Source organism: Pecten maximus, chromosome 15 (genome assembly GCF_902652985.1).
Source record: "Pecten maximus chromosome 15, xPecMax1.1, whole genome shotgun sequence".
NCBI classification, from domain to species: Eukaryota; Metazoa; Mollusca; class Bivalvia; order Pectinida; family Pectinidae; genus Pecten; species Pecten maximus.
In genome coordinates this window covers 17559073-17579195 of record NC_047029.1, presented here as the reverse complement: position 1 = coordinate 17579195, position 20123 = coordinate 17559073, and the positions used below count along the sequence as shown (strand labels likewise).

At 34.2% G+C, this 20123-nt stretch overlaps 1 protein-coding gene across 1 annotated transcript in view; it reads right to left on the bottom strand.

The window, feature by feature from the left end:
* Positions 1-13439, bottom strand: part of LOC117343237 (reversion-inducing cysteine-rich protein with Kazal motifs-like) — a 107701-nt gene extending 94262 nt beyond the window's left edge. Inside the window, exons 1-2 of the mRNA XM_033905574.1 lie at positions 13285-13439; positions 12826-12881 (exon numbers count right to left, since the gene is read on the bottom strand). Coding sequence (XP_033761465.1) covers positions 12826-12881; positions 13285-13420 — 192 coding nt within the window. The 5' untranslated portion in view covers positions 13421-13439. The remainder of the gene's footprint in view (positions 1-12825; positions 12882-13284) is intronic.
* Between the last annotated feature and the right edge of the window lie 6684 nt (positions 13440-20123).

Below are 20123 nucleotides of genomic sequence, written 5' to 3'. Positions count from 1 at the left end.
ACTACATATCTGAAAATCTCTGTAACTGCTATCTGATCAGAGCAAATATTGATTCTAAAATAAGCACTTATCGTGAAAATCGGGTTTAACATAAATCAATATTCTAAGATTTTGAGATAAAATTCTCATCTATTTTATAATCTTGTTTCATAATATGATATTGTGCAGTAAAGCTAGAAAAATAATCAAATTCACTATGTCATTTATAAACATTTAACGCTTAGTGTTGAAATCAATACATGAATTAATAAATTGTATCTGACAATTATAACCGGAATATTTCCCCTGTATTTGAAATATCAAGTTTGAAAAAGCAAATCTTTTATCTTTTATTTGTTAGAAAATATATCACCAATAACTACATAAACAAAACAAAATTGTTACAATTTTTTTTCAATACAAAAAAGGTTAACTTTCTATTTGCAGGATAAGAATCATTGTAAATATCCCAAGCATACATGCATTACTATATCTGAGCATCTGACATACCAGATAGATTATAGAACACATATACATATATGTACCATATTTGACCTAATAAGGGCGCCTGCCCTAACAAGGGTGCCCCTACCTGCTTTTTCCAAGAAAAAAAATCTTCGAGTTTCAAAATGGTGTTCCAAAGTAACAATCCATGTGAAATGTTTTGCTACTTTATGTGTTCAATTTTCTTTAGTATATTAAGTCACTGGAACAGAATTTTTTGCCACAATTCGTCCATACATGTACAGATGTCAATACAAAGTGCACCCGAAACTAATGCTAAACACACATACAAATTACATATACATAACTTACAATATCTATTTGAAGATAAAGAAAAATATTTCATTCATGTTATTAACTAAATGTTTTTAAGAACAGGAAGCTTGTAAAAGTCACTGTATATCAATTATTAGGTCAAAGATGAAGTAAAAGGTTGTCTGATATGAGTAGAACATGCCTATAAATAGAACACAAAAGAGTTCCATTTGAACATAATGGTGGAACACAAGTTCTCTGTTCTGAAGAACAGCTAGCATGGTTTACAAGTTTACAGGAATATTCAAGTGATATTTATGCTTAATAAATGATATCTTCAACGGGAATATTATTTCATGACTGAATATTTTTTCCGCTTCCACAGCCTTGGGTATTCTGCTAATGAGGTATAGTCTAGCTGTTTCATAAAACTCCGGAATAACAAATCTTAATAAGGGCGCCCCCACTGTCAATTACTCACACCGTACCCTGCGCCCTTATTAGGTCATATACGATATATGAACTAACAATTGCTATTTTTGGCAAAAATTTAGTAATTAAACCTAATGTTTGTCATTATTATAACTTATACAGTACAGCTCAGCATTAAGTCTATTGTATGCCCGAATATCTCTGTTTCTATTTTTAGAAACAGTGACCTTGACCTTCTGATCTTGTTTCAGAGCACATAAACAATCAGATACATAGAGAGACACTGTAATTACTATGAACAGTATTCATATGAAAATTTGATGTTTGTAAATACTACTGTCATTATTGGGGAAGATATGGTATAGTGTTTGTAAATACTAGTGTCATTATTGGGGGAAATATGGTAAAGTGTTTGTAAATACTAGTGTCTTTATTGGGGAAAATATGGTAAGTTTGGTTAATGTCATGTTATAGTCAATACAGTCAATTTTGTTCATGCGAAATACAAAAAAAATATATAGCCTAATGACCATGGATAGATGGGATACAGTCATGCGCTCTATCAGGGCTGTATAAAAAAATCAATCTTTACTCAAGGAAACACTAGAATTATATGCAGACTCGACTGCAACCAAAATACTGTGGCTCAACTAAAATCAATATCAGCCAGCCTCCTCGAAGAATCAAACCAAGAATGAAAATAATAAGTTTTCCCATATAAAAACCTGATATAATAGACTGAAAACAATTATTGTAAAAGATGCTGTAAGCAATTTAATCTTTATTAATGGATATTAATGGATAATAATAATAACCATCTGTACATATAATCAAGAAATATTGGGAAATATATTGTATATCTTGTGATATGAACATAGAGACATTTAAGCCTATATACATAATTCTTCTATCAAATCCACTTATAAATCAAATCAAATCTGTCACACTGTCAAAAACGTACAGTGCCATACAAAAAATATGTATACCTTCACATTCAAATACAACCCTCCTCACTTCTTCTACATTGTATCGCTTCAAACATTGACATTGTATTTCTAATTTGTCAGCTTCCCTATATTTTGTTTGAGAATTTGCAATACTATACTAAATACATATGGAGATGTTTACCCAATAAAATCATTACCCTTGACTGGTTAAATCCATATTTTCTGTTGTTAACTTTGCCCTTTGTTAAAATGATGTGTATAGCTATATAAGTTGTGTATTAATATTCATAATCATAAACTCACTCCTATTTATGGAAACAGGAAAGGTCTTCTGTATATATCATCATAATGGTTTCAGCTGTAAACCTTTCCCATCTATCCTAAACATTTTGTCCCATATGATGCAATTACACCGCAAATTACAGTACCTGTACATATACAGTTATGTAGGTTTTAACTGTCACATTTATAATTAATTTTGTATGTTACCTTGAAGAGTTGTGTACTAGTTCAGGAAATAAGATACAATTGATATCTATTTCATCTATTGTAATGGTGTAAACACTTGTACAGTCAGAAATCTTCTGTTGAACTCTGCCATCTGTCACCATGACATTGCTGATCACATAGGTCTTTCTATTAGACAAGGATTTATAAAGGGTATGTCCTTAAAACCAACAACAAAGACTTCCAGAAATCTTAACCAACATAATTAATTGTTTCACCCAATGCATATAACCTTAACCAGGTTATATTGTGTCCTGTAACACAATGACTCTTCATTCAACCTTCAACTAAATTATTGGGTAATCGTGCAAACCCTTACGAGTAAACCTTCATCCCACCAGATATAAAATGTTATATAAATAGTCATTAAATCATTAAACTTTCAATTTCAAAGACTGATTCATGAAAGGATATTTCTGTTTAGACAATTGCAAACAGATTTTCAAAAATTCATGTCCCAGCTGATGAAAATGAAACAGCATATATCCATGCACTGTGACAAACTGCCTTGATTTTGATATGAATAGAAAACATATATTAATTAACATGTTTATATAACATTTAACAATTATCTAGTTCTGAATTCAGTCACATATACATCCTTTATCTGGTTAAACCACATAACGAGAGTTTAATTAAATTCTTATCAAAAGTTGATCACCATAAAAACGAGAAGTGGTTTTATGTTTTTTCAAACCCACTGGAGGAAGCGCAGCTTGTGATGGTATCTGGGTAATGACGTTTCACTTCCATCGGCTGAGATTTGTATCTCGTGATTATACAAGAAAGCAGCACCGCTGATCAACCGAGATCTGTCAGTGTCACAGAGAGACTGTGGCTGTATTCAGTTTACACTCTCCAAATATTTTCTAGCTGTGCTACCTAATGGTCGTGGCACATGATCACCATTGAACTGCATGAAAAATGCCAATTAAAAGTTGACTTATCTTACAGCCTGGCAAAACGCACATCTTTTATGTCAATTAAATGGAACATCATTACTAACAGTTTGTATTTTTTCTAAAGCGACGACAGCCAAATGACGATCATTTATGTGTATATGTGTAGTCTTGATCAGTCTACATGTATGCTTAAGCTCTCAGCACCTCATTAACAGTTGTGCTTTGCTTGTCTTTTCTTTTATATGTAACCCTGGTAGCTCCTATATATCGCTCAGGCTGGAGAGAACTCCTCTTTAGCTAGATCGGTTGAGCCCAAGACCTGCAGTAAGCCAAGAGGTTCAGGGTTCAATCCAAAGTGGAGGCATTGATTCAAATTTAATTAATCATTCCCTCTGTTATAACATCAATCAATATTTCAAGTTTTTCTCTTTGCTTGTTTGTCAACAATATTGGATTCTCACACAGGCAAAAATTCTCGAATATCTCAGAAGTGATTTTGATACCGGCCCATGATTTGAATAGGTTAGCCTCACTGATACCTGGCACTAGTACTCCTCATGTTGTTATAGTCATAGTAAAATTATAAAACTTCATATCAAACTACATCTCCTGTCAGACCAACAAGATAATGATATTTTTACATAGAAAACATATTCCTATTATAGGAAAATACATTTCTTTAAAGACAGAAATTCTACTGGACACGCCTACAAGAAACATTCACAATTAACACTGACAGGGCCTGTTTATGTTGATTTATGATATTTGTAAAATATTGATTGAATTTTAAAAGCCAGTAATTATAGTATCTTTCAATATAAATTTATTGATTAAAATTTTGTAACTGAAGAGACTCAATCAAAAAAATATTTATATGCACTAGAATGTCCACATCTGCATGGAGAATTGTGATACGTTCAACACATATAAATATTTAATTACATCACAACATTACAATGTTGGCACCACAGTGACTGAATGGAGTTTGCGGTTCACCTGATGAACTTAGTAAAAGCTTGTGCAATAGGGTACTCTTCTCATAATCTTGCAAAACAAATGTCTGACACATGAGATTTTATTACTTGTTAATTACAATGGTGGTAAAACCACACCACTTTACTTGTTCAAAAGCAACAGAAATAACTTAAAGATGCATGCTACCTTTAACATTATACAGAATCTCTTATTTGTATCAATAACCTCCCTTTACAAGAGGCCCATGGGCCTAAATGATCATCTGACTATAAAGACCCTTATACTATTGTAGTATAAATACTCTGTAACAAGAATAGTGGCAATGTTGGCCATGGCAGCCATCTTGGATTTCGGACCAACCCAAAAACACTTGAACAGGAAAATCATAATTGTGCAATCATGTTACGAAATGGCCGCCGTGGCTGCAATGTCAACGTTTTTATGAAGCTGAAAAATAACAACACTTTGTTGGGTCCCTTTCCTTAACATCCTTACCAATTTCCAGCTCAATGGCACCATGGCCAGTGCAACTGGAGAAGAAGTTTGAAATGTGTTTTTAAAGAACATCCAAATAGGTTTGGAAGTCTCAAGCACAAAACATCCCAGTAGGTCTTGAGGTCTCTAGTGTGACATTTCTAACAGGTCTGTATAAGTCTATAGCATGGGACAGGTCCAGCAAACCATGATGTTTAGATTATGTGACACAGTTCACGTGACAGCCCTCTGTCAACAAGGTCTATAAATACAGATCTATACAGTTAAAGGGTCTAAGAACATGCAACAGTGCCAGGAGTGTGCTGTAACCAACCAGTAACTCGTAACATGTGACTGTATATAAGAACCCTGCGTTAGACACATAATACCGTATTTGACCTAATAAGGGCGCAGGGCGCGGGTAATTGACAGTGGGGGCGCCCTTATTAAGATTAGTTATTCTGAAGTTTTATGAAACAGACTATACTTTATAGCAGAATACCCAAGGTTGTGGAAACGTAAAAATATTCAGTCATAAAAATATTCCAGATGAAGATATCTATTCATTATCATATATTAAGCTTAAACATGACTTGAATACTCCTGTAAACTCGTAAACCATGCCAGCTGATCTTTAGACCAGAGAACGTGTGTTCCACCATTTATGTTCAAATGGAACTCTTTTGTGTTCTATTTATAGAAACAGGTGATTTCCCAGATCATATCAGACATCGTTTTCTCTGACCTAATAATTGATTTACAATGTCTTTTACTAGCTTTCTGTTCGGAACAAAAGTTATTTATCAACAAGAATGAAGTCTTTACTTTATCTTCAAATAAAGATGGTAAGTTATTATTTGTATGTGTGTTTAGTTTTGGGTGCTCTGTGCACTGACATGTGATCATCTGTAGCCTGTAGGAATACACAAAATGTGGCGAAAACATGTGTTCCAGTTACTTAATTTGCTGAAGAAAATTGAACACATAAAGTAGCAAAATATTTCACATGAATTATTACTTTTGAACACCATTTTGACACTCAGTCAAAGATTTATTTCCTTGAAAAAAGGTAGGGGCGCCCTTATTAGGGCAGGCGCCCTTATTAGGTCAAATACGGTATATCATATGTTCAAAGAATATGCAAGGGGGAGGGGATCGATGCTGCAGGAAGTCAAAATACTCTAAAGTAATCACCAGAAACTGTTAGTCACCAGTAGGGTCACCGATTAGTGCTAAAGTCACCAGTAACTGTTAATGTGACCAATTACCGTCAATGTCACAAGCCACTGTTAATATCAATAGTAGGGTAAAGAATTATTGTCAATGGGGCTGCGGTGGATGTGAGGTAAGGTCTCCTGACACTTTATTACCTCCACCTCTTAGTACCAAGTTCGAAACCTATGTGGAGCGATTGCCTGGTACTGATATTGCAATTGTGTGGAATTGTAGGCCAGTTCTTTTTCTGCACGTACTCCGGCTTTCCTCCACCTCCAAAACCAACCCAACACATCCTTATTAAATGACCCTGGCTGTTGATAGGACATTAAACAAAACAAATCAAATAAACCAAACTGTCAATGCCAATAGTAAGGTCACCAATTACAGTCAGTGTCACCAGCAACTGTTAATGCCAAGGTCATCAATTACAGTCAGGGTCACCATGGCCAGCAACTGTTAATGCCAAGGTCACCAATTACTGCCAAGTTCACCAACAACTGTTAATGCCAAGGTCATCAATTACAGTCAGTGTCACCAGTAACTGTTAATGCCAAGGTCACCAATTACTGTCAAGTTCACCAACAACTGTTAATGCCAAGGTCATCAATTACAGTCAGTGTCACCAGTAACTGTTAATGCCAAGGTCACCAATTACTGTCAAGGTCATCAACAACTGTTAATGCCAAGGTCACCAATTACCGCCAGGGTCACCAGTAACTGTTAATGCCAATATAGTAAGGTCACCAATTACACTCAAGGTCATGCCCCCAGTAACTGATTCTATGTCGGCAAAAAGCCATGAATATGACAGTCTGTCTCCTAATTATAAACATGCTTAAGAAATTTCGACAAATCTCCTATGCAAGTAGTTCCTACTGTATTCATTGCCTGAAATAAATTTTAACATCCTTCTTTGACTTTTGACACATGACTCAATATTTCATTGTTTCTATGTTGATGTATATAAATACGTTTTCCTTGAAACTATCAAATACCTTGTATACATAATATAATCGAGTTGATCATATGAATTAGGAAAATGGAAGCATATCTATCTACATATATATGAGACAAAAAGTCTTTCATTTAATTTGATGACTGCATATCAATGCATGAAGACATATCTGTCTGAGCATGTGCATAATAATCAGTTCACGAACCTGTTTCAACTTTGCTTTTATTTTTATTTTTTTTTCTAGTTATCATACAATAGGCAAAATCAATGTCTCTGTTATATATAAAACAACCAATTTTTAAATGATTAAATAACCATCTTATCTTGCTTTATTTTAAAAAATCAAAAGCTGTAAAAAACAATTGAACAATGTTTCCATAAACCAAAAGTTTTCTCCATGAGTGAGAACCAAAATATGTTAATAAAATGTAAACTAAGCATTAAAATTCTGTTGATTATTGTATCATTGTACTATACTTTAAGTCTTTTTACTTCAGAGATATTTAGTATATAAGAAAACAAGAAAATAACTATATGGTGAAAAAATCTATTTTCTAGATTCAAGATGTACTGTAACACTAAAGAGTACATACCTGTCATTGTATCCATTCATTATCATAAGTGACTACCCTTATCTCATAAAACCCTACACTTTGTGTTTCTGGTTCATAAAACTCAGTTTATAGGTCCTCGCTTTTGTAAACCTCACAGACTCAGGTATATGGATGAATGGGGATCAGAGCAACTTTTTGCACACAAGCGACAAGAACAAAAATATTACCTGGGCAAAAAATGCATACATAAATAAGTATTGGTGGGTTGTCCTGGTATAAATGGGGCTACTGAAAATATACCAAGCTGAAAATTGTTTTATCAGCTGTCTATGTGCATCGTGAAATGGGAGTAATGACAACAACACTTACTCCATTAGAAGAAGCTTTTAGCTACGACTATGTAACGTCTTATCTCCGTGATGAATTGTCATAAACTATAAAAAGGGAAAATCTATTACGGTATTAAATTAAAAGGAGGAAAACCTATCTATAATGACATAGTACATGTAAACATTAAATATAATTGAAATAGATAATTGATTCCTTACAAAAAATTAACCCTGGAATGTTTTATGATAAGTATTGAATACATTATCTTTTTACAACATTCCATATAAACAAATATGTACAAACAACATGATTGTGTTTCTCTGTTATCTATATATGTCTCTACGATAAATATACACCACAAACAGGTGTATGAAAAATCAATATACAGTATATGTATGAAAACAATTTAGCTTTATCAAAGTCTATAACAGATATTTCTATTTCAAAGGTCTTTTATTGAAAATCTATTTTCATAAAACACTCTGCATGACAAAATAATGCAAAAAAAGTTACAAAGTATATTTTTAAAATGTCTTTCCAAGTGGTTTAAAAAACAATTTAGAATATTTCAACAATTGTTAAATATTAAAGCTTTTAAGTCTGCCAAAACTTAAGTAACTGTATATTCACTCTATTCACATACATGGAGCTATTATAAACAGTTTTTTTTGTAATTCCAGTTTCACTCAAGATGCTAGAAATCTGCCAACAATATTTAAGTAATTTTACATTCACTATACCACAGGAGCCCGTAGCAAATATCCGACTTTTTAACATTATACGTAAACACTGAAAGGACACAACCAGATTTTCCTTCGGGCAGGAGTCCCTTTATTTCAAAAGTCATAACTCAAAAGTATTATCCATGTAATCCATGTATCATTATGCAGAGAAAACCTTACTTTTCAAATTGATATACTTCGGTATATCTTTCAATCTTGGCATCATGTTGGCAGCAACAATCCAACTTGCAATCGAATGTTGGATTGTGCAATACACACACACCATTTTCACTAATGGGTTTCCCTCCATCCAACATGGTGCCATTTGAATGCATACATCTAATATAAAAAAACAATATTCCCTGTACATCTCCAATGCTTTAATACTGCAGATCTTGTAGCTACAGTTATAAATCCTGATTCGGCCATCTGTCTACCACGTAAATGTCTTTGCTCTTCAGCATGGACTTCATATTCATATTTTTACAATCCACATTCAGACAGGTTTTATTTGTTTTGTTGAATTTTTTTTACAATTTGTCGTACAAGCTCAATACACCACACAATTCATAAAAGTAGATCGATGGACTTAACTTGTATTTATTCATTCATTTAACTGCATGATCACTGTAAAATGTGTGGATCATATACAGCAAACATAACTTTTCTGATGAAGAGGAAATACAATTTTGTATTTAACATTGTAATCTGGAAGAGCTATAATCAGTAGAATGCCATATGGCTGCCAGAATAGCTTGATCATAAAAAGACATTAATTATGTGACTAGATTTAGTTGTTTCCTTCTTTAAAAAATATGAGGTGTGAGCATGATTTAGTCTTTCCGCGATCAAAAGGTGATGATTTAATCTTTCCTTGAATGAAAAAGGTGACATGTGACCATCATTTAGTCTTTTCTTCATAAAAAAAATGAGGCATGATCATGATTTCAGTTTTTCCACGAGTACAAAGATGATGTACATGTATTACCAAGATTTTGTCTTTCCTAAAAGATTTTCTTCAACATGAAGATGGCGTCATGATATGGCCATGATTGAAGTCTTTCCTTGAGGGTAATAATAATGTTACACGGTTTTGTCATTTTTTTGTATATTTCAACATCAAGTCATTGGCATCACAAAATGACAACAATTTGGTCTTTCCTTGACAATGAACGTGATGATATTTGTCCATGTATATACCAACACTGGTATATCAGCCTTTACAATTTACTTATTTCATCCTCCATGACAAATAAAAACTTCCCTTATCAAAAACACATCCAATATCTATTTGTACTGACATGTACATTTTTAAATTATATTACAAATAACAATTTACATTTGGTGTGATAATGGTATAGAAATTGATGGCAAAATGTATCACGTGAACACAATTTTAATTCAAATCTTTGCAGAATTCTGATATTAGAAATAAGTAATTATCATTCATGACAGACAGGTAGCTAATTACATAAATCAGAAAGTACAGTAACAAATTATATTTTCACATATTACTTATAAAATAATTTCACATATGTAACGTATTAAGAATGTTTAAATATTTATATATATATAATTCAAAGTATAATTATTTTTTATTTTCCAATTACTTCAAATACTCATTTTTTCATACACAGGTGTACTTTTTAGGTCATAAATGCAAAGTAATGAATTCAAATCAGTTGACTGACATTCAACGGTAAGAATATGGGCACTCAAGTGCATTTATTCGGTCATCAAATACATTTTATTAATTAAATTAATGAAAATTAATTCAGTGTTAAGTGCAAACTTTAAGCTCAACACAGGCATAATGAAGCCTTGTATAAATGATTTATGATAGTCTGTCTAAATTCATTCCAGTTATATATACAGTCATGACACTAACAGTAAGGAAACAGAATTTAATGACCAGGTCTATATACTCAGAAAATATGTGCATATCTAATTAAATCACCCATAGGAGTGACGAGGCCTGTATGTCTGTTTTGTATTGTTAATTATACACACTGTTATTCAATGCAGGGATATATAGAGCTGTACACAGCACTTCATAAAATTACATCAAATTTTACACAGAATTTATTAGCCTTTTTTCCAAATTTCAAATTAAAATCTGTTCTAGACATTAACATGTACCTGATGAAAAGAACCATACAATTTTCTTATCTAAATTGGCATATTTTGATCATAATTCTAAACAATACTAATTTTCATCCTGGTCTAACAGTCCAATTATAAATCATACACTACAATATACTGTAGATAATCATATGACTTTGTACATAAAGACATTTTACTACCAAATGGATACCTATAGTATGATAGGAAGCTCATCACAAAATAAACATTAGTGAAAACTGAATTATTTTGAAAGGCTACCGATAAGTTTAGAAGCACTGTGTTCTGTTCCTTCTGTTCGGCGATAATAATTATATTTAAGGGCTCCATCTGGAATGGTTTCCTGTATAGTACGTGATATGGACCCCTGTTGGGATGGTATCCCTAAATAATCTAGTAATACAGGTTTACTTCTGGGATGGTATCCTTAGTGATGATACTGGTCCCACGTCTGTGATGTTATCCCTAGTAATGTCCATAGTGATAATACTGGTCCCCCATCTGTGATGTTATCCCTAGTAATGTCCATAGTGATAATACTGGTCCCACGTCTGTGATGTTATCCCTAGTAATGTCCATAGTGATAATACTGGTCCCCCATCTGTGATATTATCCCTAGTAATGTCCATAGTGATAATACTGGTCCCTGTCTGTGATATTATCCCTAGTAATGTCCATAGTGATAATACTTGTTCCTGTCTGTGATATTATCCCTAATAATGTCCATAGTGATAATACTGGTCCCTGTCTGTGATATTATCCCTAATAATGTCCATAGTGATAATACTGGTCCCACGTCTGTGATGTTATCCCTAGTAATGTCCATAGTGATAATACTGGTCCCCCATCTGTGATATTATCCCTAGTAATGTCCATAGTGATAATACTGGTCCCTGTCTGTGATATTATCCCTAGTAATGTCCATAGTGATAATACTGGTCCCTGTCTGTGATATTATCCCTAATAATGTCCATAGTGATAATACTGGTCCCTGTCTGTGATATTATCCCTAATAATGTCCATAGTGATAATACTGGTCCCACTTCTGTGATGTTATCCCTAGTAATGTCCATAGTGATAATACTGGTCCCTGTCTGTGATAGTATCCCTAATAATGTCCAGTGATGGTACTGGTCCCCTTTTGGGATGTTATTATCCATAGTCATAATACAAAACCCTTGACAGGATATTACCCTTAGCGATCATTATATGAACCCCATTCTGGGTCCCTACACATGAACTTTGGTGACCTTGGTATGATGTCATAAAATGAACGCAATTTAACATTTACAGATGATTTAAAGAATGACACAGGAAAGCACAATTTCAATGGAGCTGAAGTTTTCACTTTTCCTTCCATTATGATACATGTTATAACTTTTTTCAATTGTTACAAAACGAAGGCTTGCTTAAATAAGAAACTATTAAAACTAGTTTCATTTTAGCTGTACAGTATAAGCCCCCCCCCCCTTCTTTTACTCAAATATCAATATCTAGGGAGTTCTAGCCGGTCCTAAGAAGTGAGATTTACATAAAGCCATACTAGGAGGGGCATCATAAGGCACTACAGGTGATACTAATCAGCAATCAAGGTACCTAACAAGTAACTCTTGTGGTGCATCTAACTATCAATTATTGGTTATGTGATGTACTGACCATCTGTAGAAATAAATAAGTGTTAATTTGGGGAACAGGGCGAGGCAAAAACCAAGGACACTTTAAAAACAAACTTAGTTTTGTCAACCTTCAAAATTGTCACCAAACTGGAACATTTTAATATTCCTGTAAACGTGATGTCATTAACTGTGATATATGGTTCATTTCCCATATAAAATCAAGTCATATTACCTATATAACCAATTGATATTTATCAAGGGGTAAATTAATATTATCTATAACAAAGAAAAATTGGTATTGAAGTTAACATCTCTGAGCTAAGAGCCCACTCACCTGAGAACATGAGTTTCGGCACACATCATTAGTCGCCTCACTGCAACACGGGGAGGCTGGAAAAAATACCAGAACATTACTTTAATTGGAACAGATCATGATAATCTCCACACTGACCTCAAACCGAATCTGCAGCAAAACAGTAAAGAGTAAACCGGTACTATACATAGGGGTGAAATGACATTGGTCTTTAAAGCTCGGATCTTCCAATACACACAGTCAAAATACCCGGTGTAAATTTAGGTTAACAAGCGTTGCGGTATAATGTCGCAGCTCATATATAGGACCATTATTGATGAGAAATGTTCTGTATTTCATATATTTGTTAAAAAACCAAAAGAGAATCGTTTGAAACTGGATAACACATTACGGCCTATGGCCGACGTACGGTATCGTAGGTTAGAAGCTTGACACACATACGAGAACAGTCAGTGCTTGCTGACAGACGAGATTACTTACCAAATGACTCTCCATGAAATATGAAAGTCAATAAAACCACAGTATATAAAATCATGTTGGTAAATTTCTCCATCCGTACTCCAGTGAATTCATGATTGTGAATACAAACTAATACGTGTATTCCTTCGCTACACATACACGTACTGGCACAGCGACCAGAGAAATCTTTAACGCACACAATGGGCTGTTCCTTTCACCTCCCCACCTAAATGTTAACATATTTTTTTGATCGCCGTAGTATACTTTCATTTATCAACTGCTGCTAAAATACTCGTTTGCTTTGTATCTATGCTTAACGCATAAATAAAAATAATGATTTATGATATTATTCTAATTCAAATATACACATGTATCATACATTTAGTTAAATGTTTCGATTTATCGACGGGTCCAACGCATTTAATGGAACACTAAGTCAATTAAACAAAAATAAGTCTTTGAATGAAGAAGTGGGAGGGACAATTGCCACGAGTTGTATAGAGCAGCGGTCAGCCTATTACAGTCGTAATTCAAATGTAAAGCAACTTTAAAGAGGTGATTAAAACTACTATAGGTAACAGCGAGTCGCTGAAATGTAATGTACTCCCTCAATGAACCGGTCAAAACCAAGGTATACAGGAAAACGAACCCTTTGGTTCGTAATTAAGGTAACGGTACACTAGAAAACTCATAGCATTCGAATACATGAATGTTGTTCTCTATACAATCCTTTAAATATTTTATTCCTCTTTAGAAAAGGGATAAATGTGATTTAATAATCAAATTGTCAGGGTTTTGTTATCAATGTATTCCGATGAATATTTTGGTCTAATTACAAACCCATCAAAATACATGTTATTCTATTTTAGCAGTTTTTACGAGTTGTGATGTTGTGATTGATGTTTTATAACAGCAATTTATTTTGATATTGATATTACTATTTAATTGAATTATTATTTTACGTTCATTATTAAACTTTATTAATTTTAACGCGCGATTTTGACAGTTCAAAGACATGGTAATGGTATCATCATATGTTAATTAATTTTACAAAATAGATTCAGACCGGTGATGCATACTTATAGAAACTATGAATATAATATTAATATCAAGACGAGGCCCGTGTGTATAAGTTTTTTTAATAGTTAGCACCATATACATGTATTATGTCATTATACTAGAAGTTATTAATATCCGTATACGCACTGAGAATCAAACCCGGTTAGTTAATTCGTATTCCTCCAAGTCCGTGGTAAATCCAACCAAAACGTGATACACAGGGTGTCGGATTAGTCAGGTAATCTTAATGAAATGTTGTCACAAGTACCGGGTGTCGGATTAGTCAGGTAATCTAACTGAATGTTTTGTCACAAGTACATGGTGTCGGATTAGTAAGGTAATCTAACTGAAATGTTATGTCACACGTACGGGGTGTCGGATTAGTCAGGTAATCTGACTGAACTGTTGTGTCACACATGCAAGGTTTCGGATTTTACTTTTTAATATGACCCTTGATGGTGAGATTAAACTGACATTATTAATACAATATCTGTCGTTTCACATTGCATCAGGCAGTGCATGGTAACACATGTACATTGTCCTTTCACCTTTACGACCGCTGGTTCCGATTCCCAGATCAGACGTGAAAAGGTATGGTATCACCTGCCCGACCACGTGGGTTGTCCTCGGTTATTCCGGATTCCTGTCGCGCGCTCCTTCCCGCCATCATCAATCTTTATTAGAGTGAATAAGTTGTGTTAGAACTGAAACAAGAAAGTTATTCAATGTCGTTATCATTCCCCATATAATTATCAGTTTAATCATACACGGTCTACAGCATTGAAACATATCTGTTCCGTTATCCAAAGGTAATCAACACTATTTCGCGTAAAAGTCGCAGCACACAACAATTTTGTGACGTAGATCGTAATTGTTTAACTCAAGTTGAAGTCTTTGTTATTTTCCTTACATGTATTTGTTTCATATTTTTTATATCACACAACTGAACATTGATGTTCTTCATGTCTAGTTATTTTTATCTAATTAAATAATGTGTGAAGTAAAAAAATATGTAAGTGTTACAATATTTAATATATGTGATATGCACTTTTGAAACAAAATATTTGAATTAAAAAAAAATAGAACTATATGAATTCAACCTGTTTCTTCGACTTTTCGTCATTTTCTAGAAAATTTTAAGTCAGCCCACGAAAAGACTTTTGTCGCACTAACGGTTATATTTGGGGGTCCATATAAGAAACTGTTTGGTTTTCACTTGTCAGTTTCACTTCTGATTCTGTTTATTACCACGTGTATAGTGTCAGAATGCTTCTATTTTTTTTCCAAGAGAGATTGGTTTGATTTTTACAAATAGCTTTTAAGATTTACTGTTAATATGATTCATAACAAAAGATTACAACAATTTATCTACACATTCCCCCAATACACATTGACATATAGAAGACTAGAAATACAATGAAAACGTGTATGTTTCTACCAAAATAAGTACGTATATATGTTAATATCGGTTGCTGGATTTAATAAAAGTTTGCACACATATTTTATCTAAACAAATTTTAATTTAAATCTACAGTAAGATGCGGGTATCCAAACAAAATTGTTTCCAAAATGAATTGAACATTTTAAGAGTAACTTAAGTGATACATGTACAATAAGCTGATATAACTTGCCTCGAAAACATTGTTGTGATAGTCATACAATTTGTTGTTCATAGTGTTCGCGTTAGTCGGCATCACCCCACAATATACATACAAACCGGTATATATTATATACTGTTGTTTTTCAAACTTTCGGTAACTTTGAACAAAGTAAACAATCAATAACGCCAGGCTGTAGGTAAAGCTGACACTTTGCATTTTGAAGATAATGATACCACTTTTATTATAGATTTATCAGAAAAATCTTCTTGAAGCTTCATTTTCCTTAGAAAAAAAAGGTGGTGTGTGATTTTATACACTCGGTCACAAACGCAAGAGAGAGTTTTGGACAGTTAAAACATTTTTTATGTCATTCTATTTAATACAAACATAGAGAATGTACATTACAATGTATATATATATATACCTACAATAATAGGGTTCACAGTTGATGAAATAGAAGATACACAAGGCAGGAAAAACAAAACACGTGGTCACTCAGCGCACGTTGTTATTTCACCTGCGATTGTAATGGTGACCACAGTCGTCACCTGGTCACTTTTAACTGACCGCCCTGACGTCTAGTGTCATATATTTGATATAAACAATTAATAATCACACCAGAAGTTATTTCTATGTGTTAGTTTCGTTGATAAGATGCTGTCGTCGGTTTCATTTGATCTCTACAGGTAGTTGCAGGCCTAGGAGTTATCTGTACCCAGGTGTGCCCAGGTGTGATGTCCACTGGGCCTCGTCATCAACGAATGACATTATCTGTATAGAAATTTAACTTAGCATCAACCAATGAAAATAAATAACAGTGTCCATTTCCCTAAAAGAGGAACTCAAGCTTTTGAAGTGTGGTAGGGTGGTAGGCTTATTCAACGTGTAACTTATGAAGGTGGTAGACTAATGTATGTAACGTATGTAAATTTTGAAGGGTGGTATGCTTTTTAAGCGTATGTAACTTTTGAAGGGTGGTATGCTATTTAAGCGTATAGCGTTTGAAGGACGTTAGGCTAATTTTGCGTATTTAACTTTTGAAGGACGGTAGGCTAAGTTAGCGTATGTCACTTTTGAAGGGTGGTAGACTAATTTAGCGTATTTAACTTTTGAAGGGTGGTAGACTAATTAGCGTATTTAACTTTTGAAGGGCGGTAGACTAATTTAGCGTATTTAACTTTTGAAGGGTGGTAGACTAACTAGCGTATTTAACTTTTGAAGGGCGGTAGACTAATTTAGCGTATGTAACTTTTGATATTCATATTTTCTGTCGGCCATAATGACTTTGTCGAAGATGACCATTTAAATACTACTTGAAGCCTGACAGTGGCCATTAACTCCATACGTGACAATGCGGATTCCTGTCATAATATCACCGGTATTATTTGTTTCTGTAAACAGAATGTATGAATATTATATTTTATATCAAATGACAATGACGTGTTATTAGATTCATATTAACAATGTTGAATATTCATAGATAATGTAATGAATATTCTAATTGATAAAATAATTTGATATAGACCAAGGTAATATCGCGCTAATTATGCAGATATCTCATTTGGCAGACATTAAGATATATAACTCTCTCCGGAAATTATTAACATGTATGGCATCGAGCAAACATAAGTTACGAAACATTGCAATAAACTTTCACCGTCATTTATTTGGTTAGCTTAACAAAAATATGATGTACAGAGAAAACATATCACACAACATTCGACCCATGTAGAGTGCATCAATCAGGAGGACTAATTATAAGACTTTTTTTTTTACGCAAAACTTTTATAAACTTGCACATATTACGCAAGATTTTGATATTTGTAGTGTTCTTTAGCTCGGAAAATATATAAACATTTTAAATGTTGAGTCTGTTAACTCCAGAATATCACGTGCAGTTTTTTTTCTGAAGAGAAAAACAAAGATTAAAGTCAACTACACGTCAAATATGCAAAAAATACAAATTATATAGGGACTGGTCTGTATGTAGTCGCTACAGATCTGTCCCAGCTACACGTTCATATCTGTCTCTGAACTAAACCTGATTCATCGAAACTTTGGTGGATATATAGCATCCTAAAGTGAATTCATTCTGCGATTCTTACTTACAGACTTAATCACAAACTGCGGTTATTATTATTATTATCAGAGGCGAGTTGACAATGATATATACATCTCTCTTATTACGCAATCACTTTATTTATAATCGTGAAATGTATAAGTCAGTGTCTTAAATTTGTCGTTATTGATGAGTGTAAATATAGAACAGATGTAAGTAATGTATTTAGTATGTTCGTGTTGCCTGAACGTAAAAGTCACAATACACATGCCGTTCTATTGCTAGAAACGATACCTGCAAAAGATTGGGTACACGTTCCAGTGGCGTAGGAAGTCGTCAAAAAGTGGGGGGGCAAAATTTTTTTTAACCTTAAATTTTACGCACTAAACAAATCGTATGCCATCTCCGCAAAATTAGCCAATAATTATCATTTCAACATCCCATGATAATTTAGATAATTTATGTAGTACAAAATATGTTATTTACGCAAATCAGAATATATTATTTATGGCAAAACATGAATCACCAGGTCCGGCCAGGATTTTCGAAAGGGCTGGGGGTCCAGTAATTTAGTAATAATGCGAGCGCCGTAGGCGCGAGCCGTTTTTTTTAAAATTTTTTTTTTACGAGGGGTCTGAGGGGCCGCCCAGCGGGTCCAGGGCAGCGCCCTGATAGGGGGTTCAAGGGGGTCTAAGCCCTCCGCGGAAAATGAAATATAGCACATTTCCAATAATTCGGAATCAGGCGCAGATCCAGGAGTTTTCGAAAGGGGGGTCCAGTAATTAAGTGATCATGCGAGCGCCGTTGGCGCGAGACGATTTTTTTCCCCTTTTGGCGAGAGGTCTGGGGGCCGCCCAGCGGGTCCCAGGGTGGCGAAGCCCCCCTGTGGATCTGCAATCGAAAGGGGGGGGGGGGGCAGTAATTTAGGGATAAAGCGAGCGCCGTAGGCGCGAGCCGAATTATTTTTGTATTTCCTCGTACCTGTTGGTAATTAGTATCACTCGATTCACGTTAAAACCGCGCATTCTTATTCATGTTGTGTTTCTGTCTTGTTCTCATTATGAACTCAATTAACTTCACAAATTATCATCAACTTATTGAATCTATGTGATGAAGTTAACCAAAATTTCGTATTAAGATATAGATATTGACTTACCAGGCTAGTGCAGACGACCGACACACAGGTCTGAGGATTGATATACTAGTATAAAAGTCGGAATGTTCCGGATGTACAAGATAAAGTTTTTATCGTTGCCTTCAAGAAAACATTATCGGTTCGAAAATATACAGATATTTATCGAAATGAATATATAAATTTGTGTTTTTTCCCCTTTTTTAGATTTTGGATGTCAAAAAGTGGGGGGGCAAAAAGATATGTTTGCCCCCCCACTGTAAAAAGTGGGGGGGGGGGGGGGGGGGGGGGGCAATTGCCCCCCCTGCCCCCCCGCTTCCTACACTGCCGGTTCAGACAACATTATATTAGTCCTTTCTTTAGTTTCGTTTAGTTTTAGTTTCTTTAGTTGCTCTTTGTTCAGTATCGGGGTCTCGTTCGACCCGCCACATACGCATACAGAAGTATATGTGTGTTACTAAATGGGCTACACGTGTGTCTCAAATTAGAGACATGTAATATACATGTCTCTGCTCAAATGAAGCTTATATGGAGCATTGCTTCGAAAGCCTCGCAAAGTAAGTCGAATGTAATATTGAGAAAGTCCGTTTTAATTATATATATATATATTAGATTTATTATAAATTATTTTTTTATTTTATTTTATATTCAATTAATATAATTGATCAAAGAAAGAATACAACGTGATTTAAGGGATGAGTGATCAGTTGAGCGTCTATGCGTAAAACAAAATCAAGAGAAAATCAGGAACTGATTTCTCTCTGTATAAACTTGTATATATATATACCCCCGCGTGGACCAATAGCAAACACCGACTGGGCTGTAGAGGAAAAACAAACGGTAAAAACACACACACACACACACACACACACACCCACGCACAAACGTGTTCATAATGAAAGATTCATAACCTAAGAAAATCACGCCTCAGGGGAGACAATTCTAATATTGAACGAGAAAAGTATGCTGAAACCCGCTTTCAGATGTTTCTACTTATGCAGCCTCTCTC